The sequence below is a fragment of the Abrus precatorius genome, unplaced genomic scaffold (assembly GCF_003935025.1).
Source record: "Abrus precatorius isolate BTA unplaced genomic scaffold, Abrus_2018 Scaffold11, whole genome shotgun sequence".
Classification (NCBI taxonomy): Eukaryota; Viridiplantae; Streptophyta; class Magnoliopsida; order Fabales; family Fabaceae; genus Abrus; species Abrus precatorius.
In genome coordinates, this window is record NW_020874303.1 from 3,309,541 (window position 1) to 3,332,334 (window position 22,794).

The window sequence follows — 22,794 nt, forward strand, 5'->3', positions numbered from 1 at the left end:
ATTAATTCAATAGACTATAAGTAAAAAAAAGAGTAAAGACTGTATAGTTGACATACTTGCACGTAATGCTTAGATTTAGATGCATGGTTTCTTTGTATAATATTAAAATATTTATTAGCCATGTCTATCACATAACTTAGTTATTTTTAGATGCAAACTATATATATATATATATATATATATATAAGCCTCATTAAAATTATACTTATATCATGCATAAATAATTTTGATAAATACTACAATATATGCTCGAAACAAATGTTAAGATGAGACTTTTTAACTAGTGATATAATTTATTAAAATTGTTATAATTTTGATTTACAAATTATTTTTGAACTTTTTAGATGTAAAATTCATGTAGAATCATGATGCTTTTCATTTAATTAAGTTCTTTAAAATCTTAAAAATGTACGTTAAAATTAAAATAAGAGAATTAAATTTAAAATTAAAGTTGTTTGATAATTTTACAAGTCAAAATAGTTTTATAAAAACTCTAATATTAGAATATGTAACGAAAGGAAACGAGAAAAACTTGAACATGTAAAAACATTTGTTTGGTTCTAGATAACTTATTGTTTTAAATAAATTAAGTTAAATAAAACACTCTTGCAGCTAGAAGGGTTTTTATTTTTTAAAAATACTTTTGATAAGCTAATATTATTTATTGAAATCTTATTAGTTTTTAAAAGCATAACAAATAAAAAGGATTAGAGATTTTTTAAATATATACTCTTTTCCTTTCAAAATAAAAATTGTTTAAAAAAAATAAAATATAAGTAGTTTTATAAAAGTAAAACTACATATTTTATTTTATTTTATTTTAAAATTTACATTAAGACAAAAAATAGTATGATAACTAGTATTTAATTAGATAAAAAATGATTTATTAATTATGAAATTTAACAAATTATTTATTTATTTTAATATTTATGTAACAACTTGTATTTAAAAAAAAAAGTATGTCATATCGTTTTGTGAGTAAAATATCACAGGATTAAGAAGTATGTCATAATATTAAGGATTAAAAATAATTACTCAAAATATATCGATAACAAAATCTTAATTTTAGATTTTGATTCTAGAAAGTAACCATTCAAAAGTAAATTTCCGTATTGATTATTATTCTAATAATTATACTTATTCTACCATCCGTGTCGTTAAAAGACAATTACTTGATTTCTTTGTTTCTTGAAGGCTCTTAAATACGACTAAGTCCACTGACTTTCTGGACTTTCTATCACATTTTTCTTCAATACACAAAAAAACTGTAACTTTCTTACATGTGTCACTAAGTTAATTCCACCCGTTCTGCTCTTCACTTGTATGTACGCCGTCCAGAGACTTGACTAAACTGATTCTTGATGCTTAGTTGAGTTGAGAATAGACATCAATAAAATATGAAACTAAAGATACTTTCTTTTAAATGTGTATTATATGACTGCTGAAATTCCACTATCTACTGGAAATGCAAATGGGCTGTCCGGGAGATTCAGTCCTTGGTTTCTGCATAAAATAATTTTTTTTAAAATGAATCAAAATTTGAATTGTGTTTAGAAAAAATTGCTTGTTTAGTAACTATAAAGGATTAAATGATTCATACCTGTCATTGTCAGTGTAATTGGCATTTGTAAACCCCGCTTTGTCATTTGGAATATGAAAGAAAGATTCTGCAGACTGGACATTCGAATGAAAGAAAGATTCCGCAGACTGGACATTGAAATGATCTGTTTGAAAGATGCAAGAGATTACAGCAGTAAGGACTAAGGACAGCAAAGCCAAATGTAATAATGTAACTGGTTATGCAGATATGAAATCCATGTTAGTACATTACTACACACCATCAGAAACTTGTAATCTATTCATGTTGAAGTCTATGTGCGGTGGATTGGAAACGGAGTTTTGGGCCAGTTGCAGTTCTGCAAGATGCCTTCTCTGAAATTCAAGGGCCTCCTCTTGCTGTTCAAATAGCCTCTTAAGAAATCTAGAGTTTCTGCAACTTCTTGAGACTATAAAACTAGTGTGTTAGTACAAAATCTTCTTACACGAGAGGAAACAGATTGAAAAGAGCATTTGCATATCATCGTATAATCTTATAGAACTTGAAAGGGAAGAGAAAATTCTAGGTTCCAAAGTAGGGAATATATCATGCTCACTTGAAGTAGGTTCAGAGTCAATGTCTACATAGTGTGTTGAATAACTAACAGATTGCTCCATTCTATCTTGGTGCTTCCTGAATCCAAATAGAAATGGACAGGGAAATAAAAGAAAAAAACATCAATAGTGAATAAGAGACTGTTGGCATCGAGAAGCTATATGATAATATTTATTCATGGTACTAACTAATTTCTCAGTTTACATGTTAAAGAATATATAGATAATAAAGTGAACAGGTGAGTTTTGAGACTTCAAATAACTATCCAATAACCACAATTTCACATGCACTTCAAATAACTATTCCCTGACCACAATTTCACATCATTACGAGGAATTATGATGCTAAACTTAAGACTTGTATAATTGTTTGGAAAGGACAGGATTGAAAATATTAGGATTCAGAGATGACAGTATAATCAGGATTACTGATGATTATACTGTCTTTGCAAGCTTTCAGCAAAAGCAATGAAGTTTAACGGGCACAGGCAAATTGGAATCCATAAAACTCAAATCAACTTCCAGTGGAAAGAGAAAGAGAATTGAAAGGAAAGAACAAACGAGGAATTTACTTGTCCATAAGTTTTGACTTCTCCTTGTAAGGTTTCACAAGAACTCGAGATCCACGAACATAATGTGGATTTCCCTTGGCCAAAATCATTTCAACAGTTTCAGAATTAACAAATGTCACAAATCCAAACATCCTTCTCTGTTGGCTTGGAATCCTTACATCTTCAACATCCCCAAAAGTGCTACACAGGAAAACATGTTAAAGCAATTTGAATTTTCAGACACAAACAATTAACTACCAAAAAGCGTTCCAATTAGAATGTTACATTCATTCACCTGAAGTAGTTTGCAACATCATCCTCAGTGAAAGTGCTGTCAGCTGGAAATGTCAGATATATTTGTCGCGATGCACTAATGTACTGACCAAAATCTAACTTTCCCTTGCACTTTGGAGCATCTTCTGCCAGAACCACTGAATGCTGCCCATGAGGCCTGTTTATCAACCCAGCAGAAGTAAAATTAGAGAAAGAACGATTTAGTGTATGTTTGGAAACACGTTAAAAAAAAATAAAATCAGTACGCATGGTTCTGATGCAAAAGCTACTGGCATGTTGAGATTCACCTTTGAATAGGATATGGATCCATGTTTTATTCAATACTACTAGTTGTATCTATGTTTACAGGCGATTTAATAATTCGAAATAGAATTAGTAATGTTGAAATAAATGTGAATCTTTGATCAATTAAGCATGCATGCCAGCATGCTATCAATCAAATTATAACATAAGAATACATAAGAAAATTCACAACTCTTCACCTGCCAATTAGCCGAATACTATTTTTCAACCGCGCAAGAAGCTTTGTCAAGCTGTAGCCAGACTTGCCATGCCTCTGGCTCTCAGTTAGGTAACCTTCTGCCTGCAGCACCTTTTTATACTTATCATAGTATGCCATTGGAAGGGAAGCAATTGACATGGGGTTGCCTTTTCTTAGTTTTAGGAGCTCAACGATTTCTGACTCTAACTGTGCTAGTGACCCTGGTGAAATCACCTGATCATCATTAAGACCATCATTTCCATACATCTGAGAGAATATGTCAGGAACAACTTGTCCATGATAGTATCTGCAGCTATTTCCATGCTTACAAAATCCTTTGTTGAAATAGTGACAGGTCTTAACTGGTAATTCAAACCTTCTACCAGGTTTTGAACCCATATTACCACCTGATGGAGCATCTAATCCAAAGCAATCATTGACAAATCCAACAGTCCCAGAATTTACAGTTTCCATTTGATTCTCTAAACAGAAAAATGGGGTCTGCTTTTGAAATTCTGAGATAGAATCCAAGAAACTTAATGGCATAAATTCAGAATTGGTATTACTAGTAGACAGAGTATCCCAGTAGGGAGATTGAACGTGGAAGCTTGCTGCAGAAGTAGGAGTGCTAGAGAAGATTGATGACAAAGGGCTTAAATCTTGTTGAGAGTTGATTGGAAGTGAAATTGGATGAATGGCTGATTTAGCAGCCAACCTTTGAAGCTCGGTCCGGGCCTTAAGCGCCACCTCGCGGATTAAATGGTCTGGGAATGATGCCAATTTAACCATGTCTTCCTCACCATGATCTTGCAGAAGGAGATATCCAATGATCTTTGTAGCATACTCTGGCTCAAATCTCTGAAGTTTCTCAAAAACAATCCTAGTGTACTGTGATATATCCATAGCTTTTATCTTGTCACTGCAAGAAGTTCCAACGACCATAACAAAAACTAGTAAACAACAGCCTAGAAAATAGGCATAAAGAAACACTATACTGCATCAATTATTCACTTCACATTGAGATTAATTCTAAAAATAAAAAATAGTCCCAATGTTATAATATAAGAAGAAAAAATTGCATACCTAACAAATGATAAAAATTGGCAAAAATTAAAAAAGAATAACATCTAATCAATCCTCCAGAGATTCAACAGACCCCATAAAACAAAAGGGATGTTCATCAACCAAAAGGTACCCTACTCCATGAATCTAGTCATAGGCAATTAGCAACCTATTATACGCGAAACACCCTCCACACTGCAATAGATTTTCCTTAGAAAGGAAATTTTTTTAATATATAGCAGAAATGGGTATTTTCTTTTCCTCCTAATTTGGAAATGAGTAGTAGAATAGGAACACACGCTGAGAAATAATCAAATGCACATAAGTGCAGAAAATTGTACGCATTAAAAGCATGCCTTCCCTCCAAGCAAATGATCATACTTCCAAGAAAACCACCCATCATTTGAAAAAAAAAGAAAAAAGAAAAAAAGGGCTCTAGCATTTCCAAATTTGAGTTCAAAGGGAGAGAAAAACGTAATCACACCTTCAACAATCTAAAAAATCCATTTTTTTAAACTAGATCAACAACTCAAACAAAAAAGCACATGAATGATTAAAATTCTAGCAAGGTTCATACCCATCAAACAGCAGGAGATAAACAATCTGCAAGTGCTTCAATCACAGATCTTTGCCTTACACTCAGAGAACTATATCATCATCATAAGTTCATAACCCAAAAAGCAAACACAGAAATGTTTTTGAAAAAGCCAAGAATCCAAATAGATGCAAACATCCAATTGATTATGCTCTATGTCTCTATGTATCTAAGTATAGGTGTTAAAAGCCCCTAACCAACACTCGCACACTAAGCACTAACACTCAGTTATGTGACTCTTTCACTGTGCTGTCCATCTATATTTAGCCTTCTTTAAACTCCTTTTTCTGAAAATCACACACAGCTGTTACTTAATCACGCATACAAGGCAAATTATTATGCTTAATCCCCGTAGTCCATAACTGCTTCTTGAACTACCACTCAGTTACCAAAACACCCTTTAAATTTTTTCTTTAGAAAAAAGAGAGGCTAAATTACTATAAATAATAAGTAATAACAATAATAATATTTCAGAAAAAGCAATGTGTTAAACTTAGGACTTGATCATATATGTAAAAGGCAACATGCATATGGCACAAATATAGATTTTTGTGGGGGAAAAAATTAAATAGGAAAGTGGGGCCCAGTTGAATCTGCACCACTGGGTTGGATCCTTTAGATTCTGAAACTCAAATTTTGTTAGTTTGGGACCATAGTAAGAGGAAAAATATGCACCTTGCGAGTTGGCTAACGGAAAAAGCTTGGTTTGTGGTGGAACATTCCAATTTTATTTGACAGAGGATAACACAAACCACTTAATGGGACAATACTATAATACCATATAAATTAAAATTGTATAAATGCAGTGTCACATAGCACGGTCACATGAAGCAGTGTCCATTGTTTCGTATCCTACTTGATTTGTTTATGTTGTGGTAAGTGGGGTCCATTTCTTGTTTGAGGGGGCCCCAAAACATCCAAGAGAGTTTTTAATCTGTTCTTGTTGGTGTAGCCACTTGATTAATTGTTTTTAAAGAGAAAAGCAACGAAAAATAGGTGTCTGATATTGACAGTAATTTTGGTGTTATTTTTTTTAATTCAAATTAGAGTTTTATTTTTTTTGCTCATGATGATATTTTTATTGCATATGTTATGAAATAAGATTCTAATTTTAGTTTTAAAAAATGTAAGACATAATTGCCCTTAAGTATTCTAATTTTATTTTTGCTTTTAACTTGATTCTAGTTTGTGAACTGTTTGATTTTGTTTGAGATCAAATTACATACACCAAACAGAATTATATGAACCAAATAAGTTATATAACATTGATCATATTCATGCATTTATGAATTCTAAAATTAATTTACATTGTTTGAGTATTCTAAATTAGTTTGTAATCATAAAATCATAATTAGTTCAAGTTTACTTCATTTAATTAACAATTAATGAGCTTAATTTTTATTTTTTTTGTTTAAGTTCAACTCTTTAATTTAGTAACTAAGTTTATTAAGCTAATTAATAACTCAAAACTCAAACTAATTTCAAGTTGATTGATTCATTTTAAATCATACCATCAAAGTGGTATATGTGGTTTTTTGTTTTCTAGTTCATTTTATCGTGTAAATCATTATTTTGTTATCAAAAAGTAGAAGGGTCAATCATTTTAGTTTTTCAAGAAAAAAAAATTAATGTCAACATTCTTGAAAATGTATATCAATCATTTTAAGGCATTAGAACTAATTATTAAACGTTATGTTATTCCCAAGTACTAAATTAATTCATATAAAAATACTCTTAGTAAATTTTTTATATCTGTTATACCTTGCTTTAAGACTTGCTACAATGAACCACAAATGACTTTTGCTTAACCAGTAAATGGAAGAAGAAAGATAGTTTTTATAGTGTAGTGTCTAATTAGAATAAACAAAGCTAAAACACATTTTCCAATAGTTTTTATATCTTCTTAGGAACTAACATGAAATAAAATTTATGTTTATAAAAATCAATTTGAAGTTTAAGGAGCTGATATTGACTATTTATTGTTATATGTTGTCTGACTATTTATAAGAATATATATATATATATATTGCAATAGTTCACTGATTACATTATTGAATTTACAAGCATTTTACTTAGAAAGAATGTCTTTTGAATTGTCATAGATTCTTACATTTCTTTTTTCAAAGATAAAATGAGGAGCCAGTGCAGATAACATGTAAATTATCTTGAGGGAGACGAATAAATCTTGACATTTTCCATATATATGACTACAACTCTTCTTCAAGTTATTTTATCTGCCAAGAAGAAATTAATTCTTGACAAAATTTTGCTCAACTTTCAGTGAATAGCATGTCTTCACATGCTTAAATAATAACTATGTTAATTATTTATAATTAGAAAAGGTTTATTTGAATTCATTAATGTTGATATAAATGGCTTTACTTTGATCAGATTATGAAAAAAGTAAATACAGTTAAAAATAGTATTATGCTGATTTATACATTTATTTAACATGGAGTAATGAAAATATGAAAAGGGTAGTTTGGGGATTTGTCAGGTTTTAATTGAGTGACCGAGTCAAGTGGTTGCAAAAAGAAGGAAGGGGCAAGATCCATACAAATTGACCGGGCATTTAACAATTGATTATTGACTGAGATTATCTAAAATTAGAGAAAAAAGGATGAAAATTAAGCCAAATGTGAACAGTGGAACTGGAAATTTTGTTATTAAATTATTGAACTTCATAACGCAATTAGCACTGATGAGGAACGACTAATCAGCTTATTTAATTCTTTTTTCTCATAACGAAGAGAAAAAGAAATTATATTAGAAAATGTTAGCAAACATTTAAAACACATAATCATCAATTCATCATCGATCAATTAGTTGTGACTGTGACATTGGCATATGTTTTATTTTTGTTTCATTAGCTTTTCAAATTTGGAAACCAAAAAGATGATTATGATACTATACATTGCCACTTTCTTTTGTTTTCATTCATGTTTTGCAAACTAATTTATTGATTCTTGTCCTATTGGAGTAAAATTTTTAAAAAAGTTTTTATATAAAATAATAAACTTTTTCTTGTAAGTTAAAAATAATGTATACTTTTTTTTAGTAATTTAACTTCTCTAAGGTTGAAAGAGAAAATTTATTTTTAATTTATAAAATAAATTATTTTTTTATATTAAAATTTTTTTCTTTTACGGAAACTTCTTTTAATGCAAACATAACCTATGTATAATAACATTATAATTCAAAGATTGATTTTGAAACTTGGATTTGATACAATATTTATTTATTAAATTACGAACATAATCTTTCAAGATGCATTTTTCTTCTTCTTTTAAACACTTGAATGATGAAATCGACCTCAAGGCTACGTACTCAAGAGATCCGAGCCCTCTCTAGGTAAATTATCACAAGTTAATAATATATGATTAGTGAGCTGATAATTGTGATAATTTTTCGTTTGGAATTTTTTTTTATCATCATTTTTTGTTTAGATAAACTGAAGCAAATGTTCATAACGTGGGGAGAAACATGTTTTAATGTTTTATTCAAAGAAATTACCAAAAACTAGTAATTGTTATACAGATGCATGTAAGAAATAAGTTACTATTTTTCAAGTTCAAAAGTAAATTATATTTAACTGATTTACTCTTTCACTTTATTAATTATCCAATTTTATGAAAATTAAAAAATCAAGGATCAAATTAAAAACAATTAACATGTTTAATTTTTTTAAGTACAATAATTCAAAATGAATTAAACTTATTATTATTATTATTATTATTTAAAATGAAAGATTTTTGTGGTACATATGAACAGGAGGGAAAGGATAACAAAAAGATGAGAGAGGGAGATTGTGATTTGTGAACAAGGTAAGACAGATGGCACACATTCATCCATATTTTAAGACACTTCCTCATCTTTTTTTCAATCACATTATCTATTGTTTATTCATCATTTTCCACAACTCAAATACACATTAACTAGAATCCAAGTCAATAAATTTTAAATATTCAAAGATAGGTATATATTTTTATATAGAAAAGGAAATAATAAATTTAAACTATACAATTATGTATAAATTATCAAAAATTAAAAATTAAAGTTGTATTATTATCTCTTTAAAAAGTTATAATTTTTTAACATATCCTCTATCTATAAAAGGAATTCGGTTTAAATATCATTACATCACCCACAAATTCATCCACGATTAAATGAATTTATAATTGTGAAATAGTTTATATATACAACTAAGAACCCGTTAACAATATTAAACATTAATTTTAGAAATTTAAGTTAATTATTAAATTAGTTAATTAATATTTTATAAAAAAATATTAAATAATATAAATATTTAAATTTAACACAATCTAAATTATATATATGTCTGTCAATGAGAATCATTTGGTCTCTTTATTTTACACTGTGAGAGGGAACAATCTTCCACGATTTTGTTTGAACAGACAATTTCTGAAGAATTTATTCTCTTAATATATAAAAAAAAACCCTACCACTCAAAGTGCTTTGTAAAATGCTTCTGTATATTTATTTAAACCAGCCGTTGAATGTGCTTTGTAAATTCTGTGAGCTCATTTATAATTGTTAATTAATGTGCTTTTGAAAAACTCCGTTGCATTAATTTAGCATTAATACAAACATACTGTTCATAGTGTCCCACATGATTTGGAATTGAAATAAAATTCTAAGTTCACATAATAAATATTATTATGATTTGTGTTCATTTATAAGCTCATTTATATATAACACACATACTGTTCCTAGTGCACCAATATTTAAAAAGAAATTTTGAATCAGATCCAAATGTATCATGATTTGGGTCCCCCCATCATTATGATCTTTTGTATATAAGAACCTTCATTTGTATATAATAACACTTATTATTTTTATAATTTTAGAGTTGAGTTTTTATATCTTAACATTATTGATTTCTAGTTTTATACCTAAGCCAATTTTATATTTTGATAGCAGTACAAATTTCCTTTTTATAATTGTCTAATATTTAGATGACTAATATTTTAATTGTTTCTCTTACATCCCTTTTTCCTGTTTTTTTTTTTTTAATATTTTCTATTTGTTTAGTTAATTTATTTTTATTCTCTTTCAATTCACATCGATTATTTATTTTATGTTTCAATTTATTTTAAAGATAACAATGATTAAATAAATTATAAAAATCTTAAAAACTTAAAGTGACTACTGATTTCTTCAATTGATAATTTTGATTGATTTTTAAAATTAAAATATTTAAAGAAAATAAGTTTTAGTTAATTAGCTAATTATATAAGAAGCAATTTAATTTTATTTAAAATTCATAAAAATCATGTAAAATAATAAAAAAATGTAACTGTATACAAATGAAATATATACAAAGTCTCGTTTTAAGAATACATACTTGAATTCGTAATAAAAAAATTATAATTTAGGTAAACCAAATAATTTTGTTAGGTACTGAGAACACATTTCTTGAATAATTTTGCAAATAATTTATATTTTTACAGCCTGTAATTTTTTATTTACAGGTGAATCATTTAGACCAATATTTATTTTCTCCTTTTATTTTCTGTCCAAATTTATATATATAAAAAAATATTAAGAGAGTTCAAAATTAATCTAAACCGTTTTAAATCATCAAATTGATAAGGAAAAAAAATCATATTTTTCTTCTTTTGTAGTTTGATTTAAATTTTCATTCGTATTTTAAAAAATGATCAAACTCACAAGCATATTAATCTTATATTAATTTTACTATTATATATTCTTTTATAAATACAATCTAAAATATATTTTATTAAATATATTTACATATTAAGGGAATCTCCCAAGAAAAGAAAATTTGAGTTTGAAATATAACTATGTGAATGTCCAAATCATTAATATCGAGAACATTATAGAAGTTAATTAGGTAAAGCTGAAGCAGAAAAATATATATATAAAGAGATAATCTTGTGAATAAAATAAAAAAGATTTTATGTACTTTTTTCCCCTGCTTATTACATTGAAAATAGAAAAAAAAATAAAGAAAATAAAAAGCACATCAACACACAAAAGATGTTGAGAAACATCACAAAAAATTTATTTAACTTGTTTAGTGGACAAATATTTATTTTACAAATATAATTTTTGAAGATATATATATATATATATATATATATATATATATATTGAGAATAAGATTATTACAAGTTGTCAAGGAAAACAGTAAGAAAATTACTTAGAGTGTTAATGGATGGACGTAGCTATTGGATTTAAAGATTAACCAAAATAAATCATTATATTTTATTTTTCCGTCCTATCTATCACATATTTAAATATTAAAAAAATAGGTCCTTTTTAAAGAAAACAAATTCAACTCCTCTTTCTGTTTTCAAAGTTATTTATTATGTTTTTTAAATAAAATTTAAGATTATTATGATTTATAATTTGAAGTTTAAATTATATTATAATTTATGATGAGATACGATATTTGAAATTATATTTTAATTACTATATATTTAATTTTTTATTTAATAAACATTGTTTGTTGAATAAAAAATAGTTATGAAAATAATTGATATAATTAAGACTCTATTCATAATCTAATTAATAAATTTATTTACTATTAAAAATTAAAGTTGTGGCCTTAAACAATAAAGAAAAACAATATGACAAAAATTAAAAATATTGATCCAATTGAAAGGTAAATATTGTTTAGATTGGTTCGATTTTAATAGTATTCTTAAACTTGTTTAAAATGAGTCAAACATTTTATTTATAATTGATTTTAATATTATTTTTTTTGCCTTAAAATTGATTTAAATTGAACTAAAGTTAGCAAAATGACCGACCCAACCCATTTAGGCTAGGCCATTTCAGCTTATAAGCTCATAAAGTCTATTTTCTCATTTAGCGATAACAAGGTTTAACAAAGTTTGCTAACAAAGCTTCATTGGATTAGTTTAAGCTCATGAAAATGATTTTTAAAATAGATAATTTATTTTTTTCAGACTTAATTAGATCGAATTAAAAAATTTAGATTTAATTTAAAGTCAAAATTTAAAATTTAAATCCATATTTCATTTAACAAGTTCAAATTTGCTTAATTGAACGTTAGCTTAAAATCAAACTATGAATATCTCTAAAAAAATTATATTAAAATGCAAAGAAAGATAAAATACAATTATAAAATCTTCATGATTTATTTAGGAAGATAAGTAAAAATGAGATATATATATTTTTTCATGACACACAGGAAATCCCATTTGTAGGGCTAAATTAGGATTTAGGACGAAGAGATATTTTTCATTTTTTAAAATAATTTTCTCATAATAAAAACAATAAATAATATTATAATAAGAAAATAAAATTAAATGATTTATTTTTTTGAATTTAATATTTTTAAATAAATTTGATTTCTTTTGAAATATTTTCATATTTTTTTATTTATACATAATAATAATAATAATAATATATTAATAATAATAATAATATATTATTATTATTATTATTATTTTATTCCTTTTTTTTTCCTCATAATTTCACTCATCAGGCAAATAAAGCACAAAGCTTTATAATCCGCAATGGAAATTGAGTTGAGAAGAAAACACAAAGATGATTGTGATGAGTGATGACCTGAGGCTGAGACCTAACGCGGCTGTTTGAGGCGGTGCGCGGCTTCGGTTTTCGTTAGTATTCTTTTGCTGTCAAAATTTTGATTTTTCAAAGGTATCATATCAGATTCACTTCCTCCTCTTCAAATTCACCCACTTTTGCCAAAAGGGTATTTCCCATTTGATGTTTTTCATGCTTAATTTCTCTGTTTATTGCTTCCTAACTGACTTTTTCTTTTACTTTATTTTTTCACTCAGTATTTTTTTTTTTCTATGTTAACAGTTCTATTTTTTTGTTTTGGGTTGTTTTGATTTTGATATTTTAGTAGGATATTTTGAATAATGATTCTTATTTTTTAATTTTTGCTCATGGAATTAGGCTTGAATTTTTCTGAAGTAAACCACTAACGAGATTGAATTAGAACCATGAAACCTGTTGATTGGGAGCAAGAATTGAATAAGTATCAGAATATTATGGCCTCAGGGACCAAGTCTATGAAAATAAAAGCAATGGTCATGCTGGCCCGTTTCTCCAAACATGCCCCTGAGCATGTGTTATCTTGCACCATTCCCATTCTCACTGAGATTCTTGGTGATGCTATTTCAAATGATTCCGCTCCTTCATTTCAAGAGGCTGCTGCTTATTGCTTGAAGTGTATTGCTTGTAGAGGAAATGGTCAATTGGCAATTGAAATTGCTGAACACGGTGCCGCTCATTCTTTGATGAGGTTGTTGCCTCATTCTGATGGAAGGATGAAGAAAGTCCTGATGAAGTTTTTGCTGGTTATTGTTAGTTTTTGTGAGGAAAGTAGGATAGTGGTTGCTACCAATGGTGGGGTGGAAATCATAATCAGTTTGTTGAATTCTTGCACTGATGATACTCGGTGGTATTTGTTAGAGATTTTGAGTGTGTTGGCATTGAGGAGGGATGTTAGGAAGGCGCTCGTGAGATTTGAAGCTCTTAATTTTGTTGTGGAGGCTGCTGGTGTTGGGAGCATAGTCTCTAGGGAAAGAGCTTGTCAAGCAATTGGGTTGCTTGGAGTCACGAGACAGGCTAGGCGTATGCTTGTTGAATTGGGAGCAATAGAGGCGCTTGTGGAATTGTTTCATAATGGAGATTACACCACGAAACTTTTGGTTGGTAATTCTCTTGGTGTGATATCTGCTCATGTTGATTACATTAGACCAGTTGCTCGAGCTGGGGCTATCCCACTTTATGCTGAGCTTCTTCAAGGACACGATCCTTCTGGTAAGGAGATAGCCGAGGATGTGTTTTGTATATTGGCTGTTGCAGAGACTAATGCTGTAGAAATTGCGGGGCATTTGGTGAGAATCCTTAGAGAAGGTGATGATGAAGCAAAGGCATCTGCTGTTGATGTGATGTGGGATCTGTCAGGTTACAAGCACTCTACATCTGTGGTTCGGAATTCAGGTGCAATTCCTATTCTTGTGGAGCTTTTGAGGAATGGAACTGAAGAAGTAAAGGTGAATGCTTCTAGGGTGTTTGCTCAGTTAAGTTATGATGGGGAAGACAGAATGGCATTTGCTGGTGCAGGGGCAATTCCAATTCTTATTGACTTGATGAACGATGTTGATGATGTTGACGAGGTTGAGGAACTAGGGCATAATGCTGCAGAGGCTCTTGTCAATTTTTATGAAGATCCATTGTATCATGACAGAGTATCTGATGCAATTAATGTTCCTTTGTTCAGAAACATGCAGAATAGATTAATTCTTATTCGTTCATCAAATGAGCATATGGCTAGATCCTTACGAAGGATGAGTGTTGAGCAGCTCACTCGAAACCTAGATCTTGTATAATCGTTTTAAGGGTATGTTTTGATCTCATAAATCCTTTGCAAAATAGGGATCAATCTCGAGTTATTTTAGTTTAACCCTCGAGTATAGACTTGTGTTGTCATGAGAATTGGGTGAGGGGGGGCGGGGGTATCCCTTAGCCTGAGAGAGAACTTTCCAATGCAAAGATAATCCTTGATAACTTTGCTGTATATTTCTAGAAGTTTGCATACACACATATAAAGGAGTGAGCAGATAACCTTGTACTTGTAGGAAAGTGCTTGAATTTGTATAATTTTGCTGCCAAATGTCAACCATGATGTTATCAGTAATAATGTTATTCTGAATCTCTGATGAATCAGAAATAGCCATTCCTTTTATTTGTCTCCTTGTTTGATCCAGCCACAAGGACACTTGCATTTTGGCTCTCTTGCCTAAATCATTTTGTAAAATATTAGCCATTATTTTTGAATTTTCCTTAGCTTCTTTAGTGTGTCTACATCCTCCATAAAACTCTACCACCCCATTGTTTTCATTTGGGCTAAGGCAATGCTTCATCTGTGTAGAGGATGGACCCTTAAGTTCTACTACCCTACTTATACAGCTCAACCGTTCTTAAACTCTTTATTTGGGATCTTCTGGCTTTAATGCAAGATTATATCATATTTAAAAGGTCGTCCATTTTTTTAATTTAAAGAGTCTTGAAGATTGAAAGAATGGAAAAAACACTTTTTAATTTTTTAATGCTTAATGCATATGATAATTTTGATAAGTTTGTTTTTTAACTTTGAAGATGAAATTGGATGAATAGTCACTATATAAGAGTATGAATAAATTTATCTACAAGCAATTGTGTGAAATGGGAATAGGATGTATTAAGAAGGCGCAATAAATCAACCTTTTTTTGTAAGTTAAAATTGATTTGTACACTTCAATTTTTCAAAAATTTTATAATTTAATTCTTTTAACAAGGACTTGTAAATCTATTAGAACTCAATCTAGTTAACCCAACTCAAAAATGAAAAAATAAATCAAATTATCAAATCAATGAGAGAGCGTTGGACTTGTTGTATATCTGTTTTCTTTTTCAGTTGTCTTGTTTTACTTAATAATTTAAAAAAATATATTTTGTTTTTTTTCCAAATTTTTCATAAAATTTTGGAAATAAGGAATAACAAAAATAATATACAAACAAAACTATTTCTCCCCCGGTTATGAACACTCTTTCAAATCTAATACAATAATGACACCACAAAATAGTATTGCTAATTGTAGCCAGCGGACAGTAATGACAAACATTAATCTATAGAAAGTTGACTCTCATTTTTTTATCTGTATGATGCGTCTCTAAATCAGCTCAATTTCCTTGTTACTCTAAATAAATAACACAAATTATATAACTAGAAAAAGACTTTTGCATGACAATAAAAAAGAAACACAAAGAAAAAGGCTTTTGTGCCTCTTACAGGTAAAACAAGTATGTCTATGATGAACAAACATGTAGAACTTTCAAATCTTAAAGTTTGTCATAATTGTACTCTAGCTATAATTAGAAAAGGGTATTTTTGTGGTGTCAATGTAAATGCATATCTAACCATATTTGACACCATTATTGTATAAGCTTATGAAAGAGTGATTCATGACCGAGGGAGAATAAACATACTTAAACCAAAAGCTAAAGGGATATATTTGTGAATGTCTCTAGTATACATGATAGCATATAAATCCTAACAACTGTTACATTTTCTTTTCACCAATTTAGGGGCCTTGCGAGTTACTTCTTTGGTCTCCAACATTTCATGACCACCATTTATTCGTCTAAACTGAACAGTTGTTACCTTTCTGGCATTTCCTGATAAAATCTGCGCCAAACAAAATAGAAAATAGCAAAAAGAAAAAGTGAGCCTCTAGATTTAGCTTCTCATTTTGTTTTTGTTTTTTTTTTAAAAAAAAACTTATTCTCGTAAAGCATATTAGATACAACAAGAATCTTTATAAACTATGAACAATGCAATATATGAAGTTATCATATTATTACGTGGTCCTTGTATTATAATCATATTACTTTCTCCGTTCTTTGAAATAATTAACATAATAATTTTTAAAAAATTAATTGTAACATTTTAAGTTTCCTCTTATGTAAAATTAAACTTCATTATAATATTAATCGTTAAGAAGTTAGAAAGGTTTAACAATAAAAACTAAATGTAAAATAATAAAGAAAAAAATCTTAAAATTTTGTAAATGGTCCTACGAATAAAAGTCTTTAAAATGTTATTAAAGGACTAGAAGGAGTATTAGGCTAATACTCTTTAACATTAATTATGCGCTCCATTCAATTCTTTGCACTTTGCATATATGGGAAACAGAAGTAAAAAATCAAAGTGACTTCTTTAAATGATGAATTCCAGTTAACAACAAAGAAATTACCTCAAGTTTGAGAGTCTCTTTCTGATTCTTGTGGTCAGCATTAGACACACCATTATCATTATCATAATTTTTCCTCTCAAGAACCACTTCAATGCTTTCACCTTCCATTGGAATGTATCCAAATTTTTCACATACAAAGCCTGATACAGTTTCGTATAGGTGCGTATAGGTGTCCCTGAAATAATAGAAGCAAAATATTAAGAGCTAAACAATTTGAGTGGTTTGCAACTTTGCATAGATAATTTCAACATGAAGCCATTATTGTCTCCATCTTAAGTATTCACAAATTGATTATTGTTAACAGCAAAGTCTCTTAAAAAATGCTTGATTATGTTTTTAGTCTATATTTTTATGAGATTTTGATTTTACTTGATTTTCCTAAATTCAACATTTTTGGTCTTTTGCGATTATGTGACTAACAAAGAGATTACAATGTGTCAATTTTAAGAAAAGTCAGCGACCAAAATTAAAAAAAAAAATGATTAAAATCAAAATCTTGCAAAAATATACGAACCAAAAACATATTTAATTCAATAAAAATATGCAAGACCTGAGTTTGTATCAAGCAAGAAATTTGCACTAACTCCAAGCAACTAATGTAAGTTTGATAGAACCATAATCCCAAGCCCTTCAGAGATAAATATGCAAGTTGCATGTATATAAAATAGTGAACCTCAGGCATCTTAATGTTCAAATATTCAGAGAGCTGATCAATAGATGTCTGGGCATCCACATCAAATACACCCTCCGCTTGCATTTTTATGTTGCCAGTTTTTTTCTGAATCTCTTCCACATCAAATACATCAAATTATGTAATGTAAATTCCACACACAAATCAATGTAGATATTTGCAGCAAACGGTAGCAGTAACCAACAATTGAAAGAAAATGCACAAACATTTACACTGAGCTTTACCTTTGAGTCGTTTTCATCAAAGATTTCACCAACAATTTCCTCAACAACATCTTCCGGAGTTACAATCTGTAAAACGGCACATAAATAATTATATACAATAATACAAATCAGCTCTCTAAAATTGTCGGAACTCATGGGCAGACAACATAAAATAGAATTCAGACAACTTAAAAAGGGTTTGTTTACAGTTTAATTAACTTCGCCTAAGAAGTAAGCCTTGCAGTTTTTTATTTTTATTTTTTATGTAGTTTTTCAGTCATTCATGAATATTATTCCACAATGATAGCATAGCATATTGCTATTGTTATATTTACTTCCCTTTCCACTATTATAGATGCGAAATAGTATGATATATCTTTAGTTAAGTACATATTTTCTGCATCAAATATTCATAATTAATGTCAAACACATGGATCTAAGTTGAATTCCAAATTGGTGTTGAGTGTTGACTTACTCCCACAGTTCCTCCATACTCGTTACAAACAACAGCCATGTGAACCTTCTTGAATCGGAAGTCTCTCAGAAGATCCCAAATGGACATTGAATCTACAAAATAAGTACTAAGAACTAATCATTCAACATATTATAATAAACTAAACAGGTATAAAATACTTTCCTCTTAAACTAATCCTCCATGATGACATAAAGGAGGCATATACTACATTAGCCACAGAAAGTACTATCAGAATTTTTTTTCCACACAAACTCAAGAAAGAAAGAAGTTACCAGGCACAAAATGTACAGGGTCGTGAGCCAATTCTTGAACAGCAGTAGTATCTAGTACCTCACCCTTCAAAATCAAACAAATTTTCATTCAGTAAACAATGAGATTAGTAAATTAAATTAATAGGCAAAGCAATTATAACTCTAAACATAACGTTTAAGGACTAAAATTTCCACCGAACCTTCTGAAGAAAATCCAGCAGATCCATAGCATATGCAATACTGATTATATGATCAACAAGTTTCTCAAAAACAGGTATCCTAGGAACACATCAAAATCCAGTTACCACATTGGAAAAACTAAAATCAAAGTCAATGTGAAGCAATAAAGTCTATAAATACCTTGAGTACTGATTTTCACTCCACATGTTTTGAAAATCGACTAGACTAGCACTTGCATCAATTGCAACAACATCAACAAGAGGGGTCATAACCTCTCTGACTCGTGTTACTTTTATCTCCAGCACATTTTCTATCATATCCTATAAACTATATTATATAGCTTTAATAATAAAGTATTTTTTTCTTCAAGTGTAGTGAAGTAGCATAAAGATTAACACAGCACATATCAATTTATTTTTACAGAAGGGACTAAAGAAATTAAAATTGCAATATGAAAAAAAAGTTTTATAACGTTGACAGATTCATGAAATTTCATTTTCTTGAAAAAAGAGACAGATATTGAATGTATAAAACGAAGAATGGATATTATTATTATTTCTAGATCAATAAACATAATATTCATTACCTGTTCTTCCTCCTCTATTGCCCCACTTAATTCTGCACCTCTTACCATCAATTTTAGCTCTTCCTCAGTAACATATGGCTCACTGACACAGTAAACAAGGATCGTTAGTATGGAATTTTGAATGATTCAAGGAGAATGTCCATAACGATAACTGCAATATATGAAAATATGTTTCCGTATGACGTTATCAAATAATCCACAGTTAGCTTCCCAAAAATATAATAGCATCCTAAATGGAAGAGTTTCTCATGGACTATTTTAAGTTACATAAAAGTTAAAATAAGTTGGTTAATCAAAGGTTGTTCTTTAGAAACAGAATGGGAAAATACACATGATTATATTTTTGTTAGCAGTATACTAGAATTATAGTTCAACAGCATAAAGAAAAAAAACTTCACTGCCTTATGCATTTTGATTTTGACCAAATTTTGAATCCATTAAATTCCACCAATAATTAAGAAAAAGGGAAAAAAATTACAAGTAGCAACCCGTACATAATTGTAATAATTGACTTTCTCAAGTAACACCCTTTGCAATGACTTTTAGGTGTCAGATTAACATACAACTCAACCATAAAAAATGGACAGGTAATGCGAGTGCAAATACGAAATATTTTCCCCTCTATGAAGAGACTAATTCTTCACTACAGAATAAATTAGACTTAGTAAAAACATTAGCAAGAAGCAACAGTATTAAACAAGAAAATATCTCAAGATGAATAATTTATTTTAAGGCTGTGTTTTCAGCATACCTTCTTGCTTTTATGCCAAGCAATTTTAGTATCCCCACTGAGAGATATGTTACAACTCTTCCTACAGGGTACAAAACCAGGGAAAGCCATGCCACTGGCTTCACCTGGACACATCAGAACCAATATTTATTATAAAAAGAAATTAAATAAAAAGATCAAGTACATTCAAATGTATAATCTTCATAATTTCTGATTTCCAAGGATTATTAAAGGAATGTAAAGAAAATTACAACTTACCACTATCCGAGCCACTTCTGTGGCATTATGAACTGCTAAACTTTTTGGAGTGATCTCAGTGAGAAGCAAAATGGCAACCTTGTTAGATTATGGAGAGTAGAATCAAGAGATAAATTAAATATTTGTGAAACTCTACAAAGACACATTTCTACGGACATTTATGCACAAACTTGCATACTTATTAGCATAACAAGATAATACATTCAAGTAATGAGAATGTTTTGGTATATAACATCCTATTATACAAGAAACAGTTTATAATCAGAATAAAAAAATAAAAATTAAATGGATACTGTAGCATGAATAATAAACATACAGTCATCACTCCAGTTGCTGCACTAACACCAGCTTCGCCAAATACTGCAGTTGCAGCTTCTGTGACCAGAGCTGTTGCTCCAATATTAACCACACTGCATACAATAAAATAGCCTAAAATAAGAAAGAGGAATACATTGAATATATAATAATTTTCAATGAACACATATCAATGAAAGTTCAAAGGGGAATTATACGTTGTGCCAATAAGTATGGTTGTAAGAAATCGGGTAACATCACTTCTGAGTAGTTTGAAGACTCCATTTTCGGACTCCTTTTCAGCTAACTCACGAACCTACAATTACATCAACAATTATTTGACTTCATGAATTTGATTAGGTAAATTATTCATACGGTAATGCAACTAAATGCCCAAAAATGCAGGGATACTAAAGAAGTGGAAAACATTTCTGAAAGGAAAGGGAAATAATATACCACTTAAGGCTTAAATCAGTAACACTTAATTTCCTCAAAAATATGTAGTTGAGTTAGAGAGATCAAATGCTTAAGTGGCACTGTTAAAAGTATTCACACTCTTCAGTCAATTTATGTATTACAATAAATAGGTGTATGAAGAAGTATAATGCTACTAATATATCAAAATTCTATATCAAAGGAGAGAGATAGGAAGAGAAGATAGAGAAGGGTGGGATAATATAGATGGAACAATGGAGAGAGATAGAGAGAGAAAAAGAGTTTGAAAATGCGTTGTGAGAAATTTAAGTAGCTCTAGCATTATTATATAAAGAATCAACTAAACATGTAATTTGATCCTCCAAATGGTCAATTTGATGTCAAAATTTAACATTGAAGGACCATTTTGATGTGTTTACCGACTTGTTTTGCATAAGTGTGTTTAAATTTAAGACAAATATAAAAGAAATAAAAATTATTCAAGAGAAAAGTTTTAAGTTAAAAACAAGACATGTATAATTAATTCAAGTAAAAATTGAGAAGTATAGAATATAAAATTAAAAGTATTCAAACTATAAAGAACATATTCACAAATTTAAAAAATATTTTGAATTTAAAATTGAAAATAAAAAGGAAAAAAAAAATAATGTGTTACAGTAAGGGATTTGTCACTGAATATATTCCTCCCATGAATTACATGAAGACCAAATTGATTACACTTACACCTGTATGTTCTGATAGCAAAAACAAACTTTAGGGGAATAAAACTAGTAATGCTTATAACAATGTAGCATTCTAACAAGAGAATTAAAAAAGTAAAGTGATACCTTCCAAGGCCAAAGGGTGGTAATTGAAGTCTCTGCCATTGAGAAGAAAGCAGAAAGAGCCAAAAGGAGAGTCAGTACCAACCCTTGCTCCTTAAATATCATAAAAACTGGCAACACTTTGGGCCATGCATTCCTAAGAAACAGTTTGCTCTTCTCTACAATAGTCAACACATACTACAATGCCAAGGCTGGTTTACATCCAAACACCAATATTCCACAAACAGTTGCAGCCAAAATGATCATCATCCTCTTCAGTAACTCAAGAAAAAAGTTTAAATTCCACTTGAAAACATTATTGTTTTCATTAGAACATTCACTACTTCTATCCAGACATAAACATCCCATGCCACTTTTTCCAAACACTATAAAATCATCCTCCCTACGACCAAAAACCAAAGAGCCTCCAAATGTGCATGTTTCAATACACTTCGGCATTAAGGGTAATGAGTATCCACTATTTTTGGCCAATGCTTTAATCGGTGTTCTCTTTGGCCAATTTTCATGCTGAGTGCAAAGTACCCTTGAGTCAAACTTGAAGACTGGTCGACCCAAAACAAAAGGTTGAAATGCCATCTCTAAATGAAAATTACCCAAGAAATCAAAATCAAATTTTGATGCATAAGAATTTGAGAAAGAAAAATCGTTGAAATCTCAATTGAAATTGGTACTTTTCCCTAATCAAAGTCGAGCTGGATGAAACTATTGAACGAAACTTTTAAAACTAATGAAGTGACACTGACAAATCATTTCATTACATAATTTAGGGTTATTTCAATTTTAGGTAACGTGTAATCTAGTTATATTATCGGTTAATTATTAGTTTTAAGCTCATGCGATTTGTTTATATACGAATTCCTCAAAAAAAAAAAAATAATCGTTAAATTTTAAATATAATATTATAAGAGATTATTATGTATATATATATATATATATATATATATATA

The 22,794-nt window shown here is 29.3% G+C and overlaps 2 protein-coding genes and 1 pseudogene across 3 annotated transcripts; 1 reads left to right on the top strand and 2 right to left on the bottom strand.

Annotated features, from left to right (window-relative positions):
- Nucleotides 1-1,089: 1,089 nt before the first annotated feature.
- LOC113855466 (zinc finger CCCH domain-containing protein 18-like) lies at nucleotides 1,090-5,646 on the bottom strand. Of its 2 annotated transcripts, XM_027487109.1 has the most exons (8): nucleotides 5,117-5,646; nucleotides 3,479-4,396; nucleotides 2,998-3,153; nucleotides 2,724-2,903; nucleotides 2,154-2,230; nucleotides 1,839-2,006; nucleotides 1,601-1,724; nucleotides 1,090-1,503 (listed from the first exon to the last, which is right to left on the bottom strand). In XM_027487109.1, the coding sequence occupies exons 2-8, from the start codon at nucleotides 4,378-4,380 to the stop codon at nucleotides 1,431-1,433; spliced, it is 1,680 nt and encodes a 559-aa protein (XP_027342910.1). In that variant the 5' UTR covers nucleotides 4,381-4,396; nucleotides 5,117-5,646; the 3' UTR covers nucleotides 1,090-1,430. The 2 variants fall into 2 exon arrangements, with proteins under 2 accessions (XP_027342910.1, XP_027342909.1); XM_027487108.1 differs by having other exon boundaries at nucleotides 1,160-1,503; nucleotides 3,479-5,615.
- Nucleotides 5,647-12,648: 7,002 nt separating this feature from the next.
- LOC113855304 (vacuolar protein 8) lies at nucleotides 12,649-15,181 on the top strand. The gene is made up of 2 exons (XM_027486891.1): nucleotides 12,649-12,808; nucleotides 13,073-15,181. Exon 2 carries the CDS (start codon nucleotides 13,120-13,122, stop codon nucleotides 14,512-14,514), a length of 1,395 nt encoding a protein of 464 aa, XP_027342692.1. The 5' UTR covers nucleotides 12,649-12,808; nucleotides 13,073-13,119; the 3' UTR covers nucleotides 14,515-15,181.
- Nucleotides 15,182-15,873: 692 nt separating this feature from the next.
- LOC113854378 lies at nucleotides 15,874-22,423 on the bottom strand (annotated as a pseudogene).
- Between the last annotated feature and the right edge of the window lie 371 nt (nucleotides 22,424-22,794).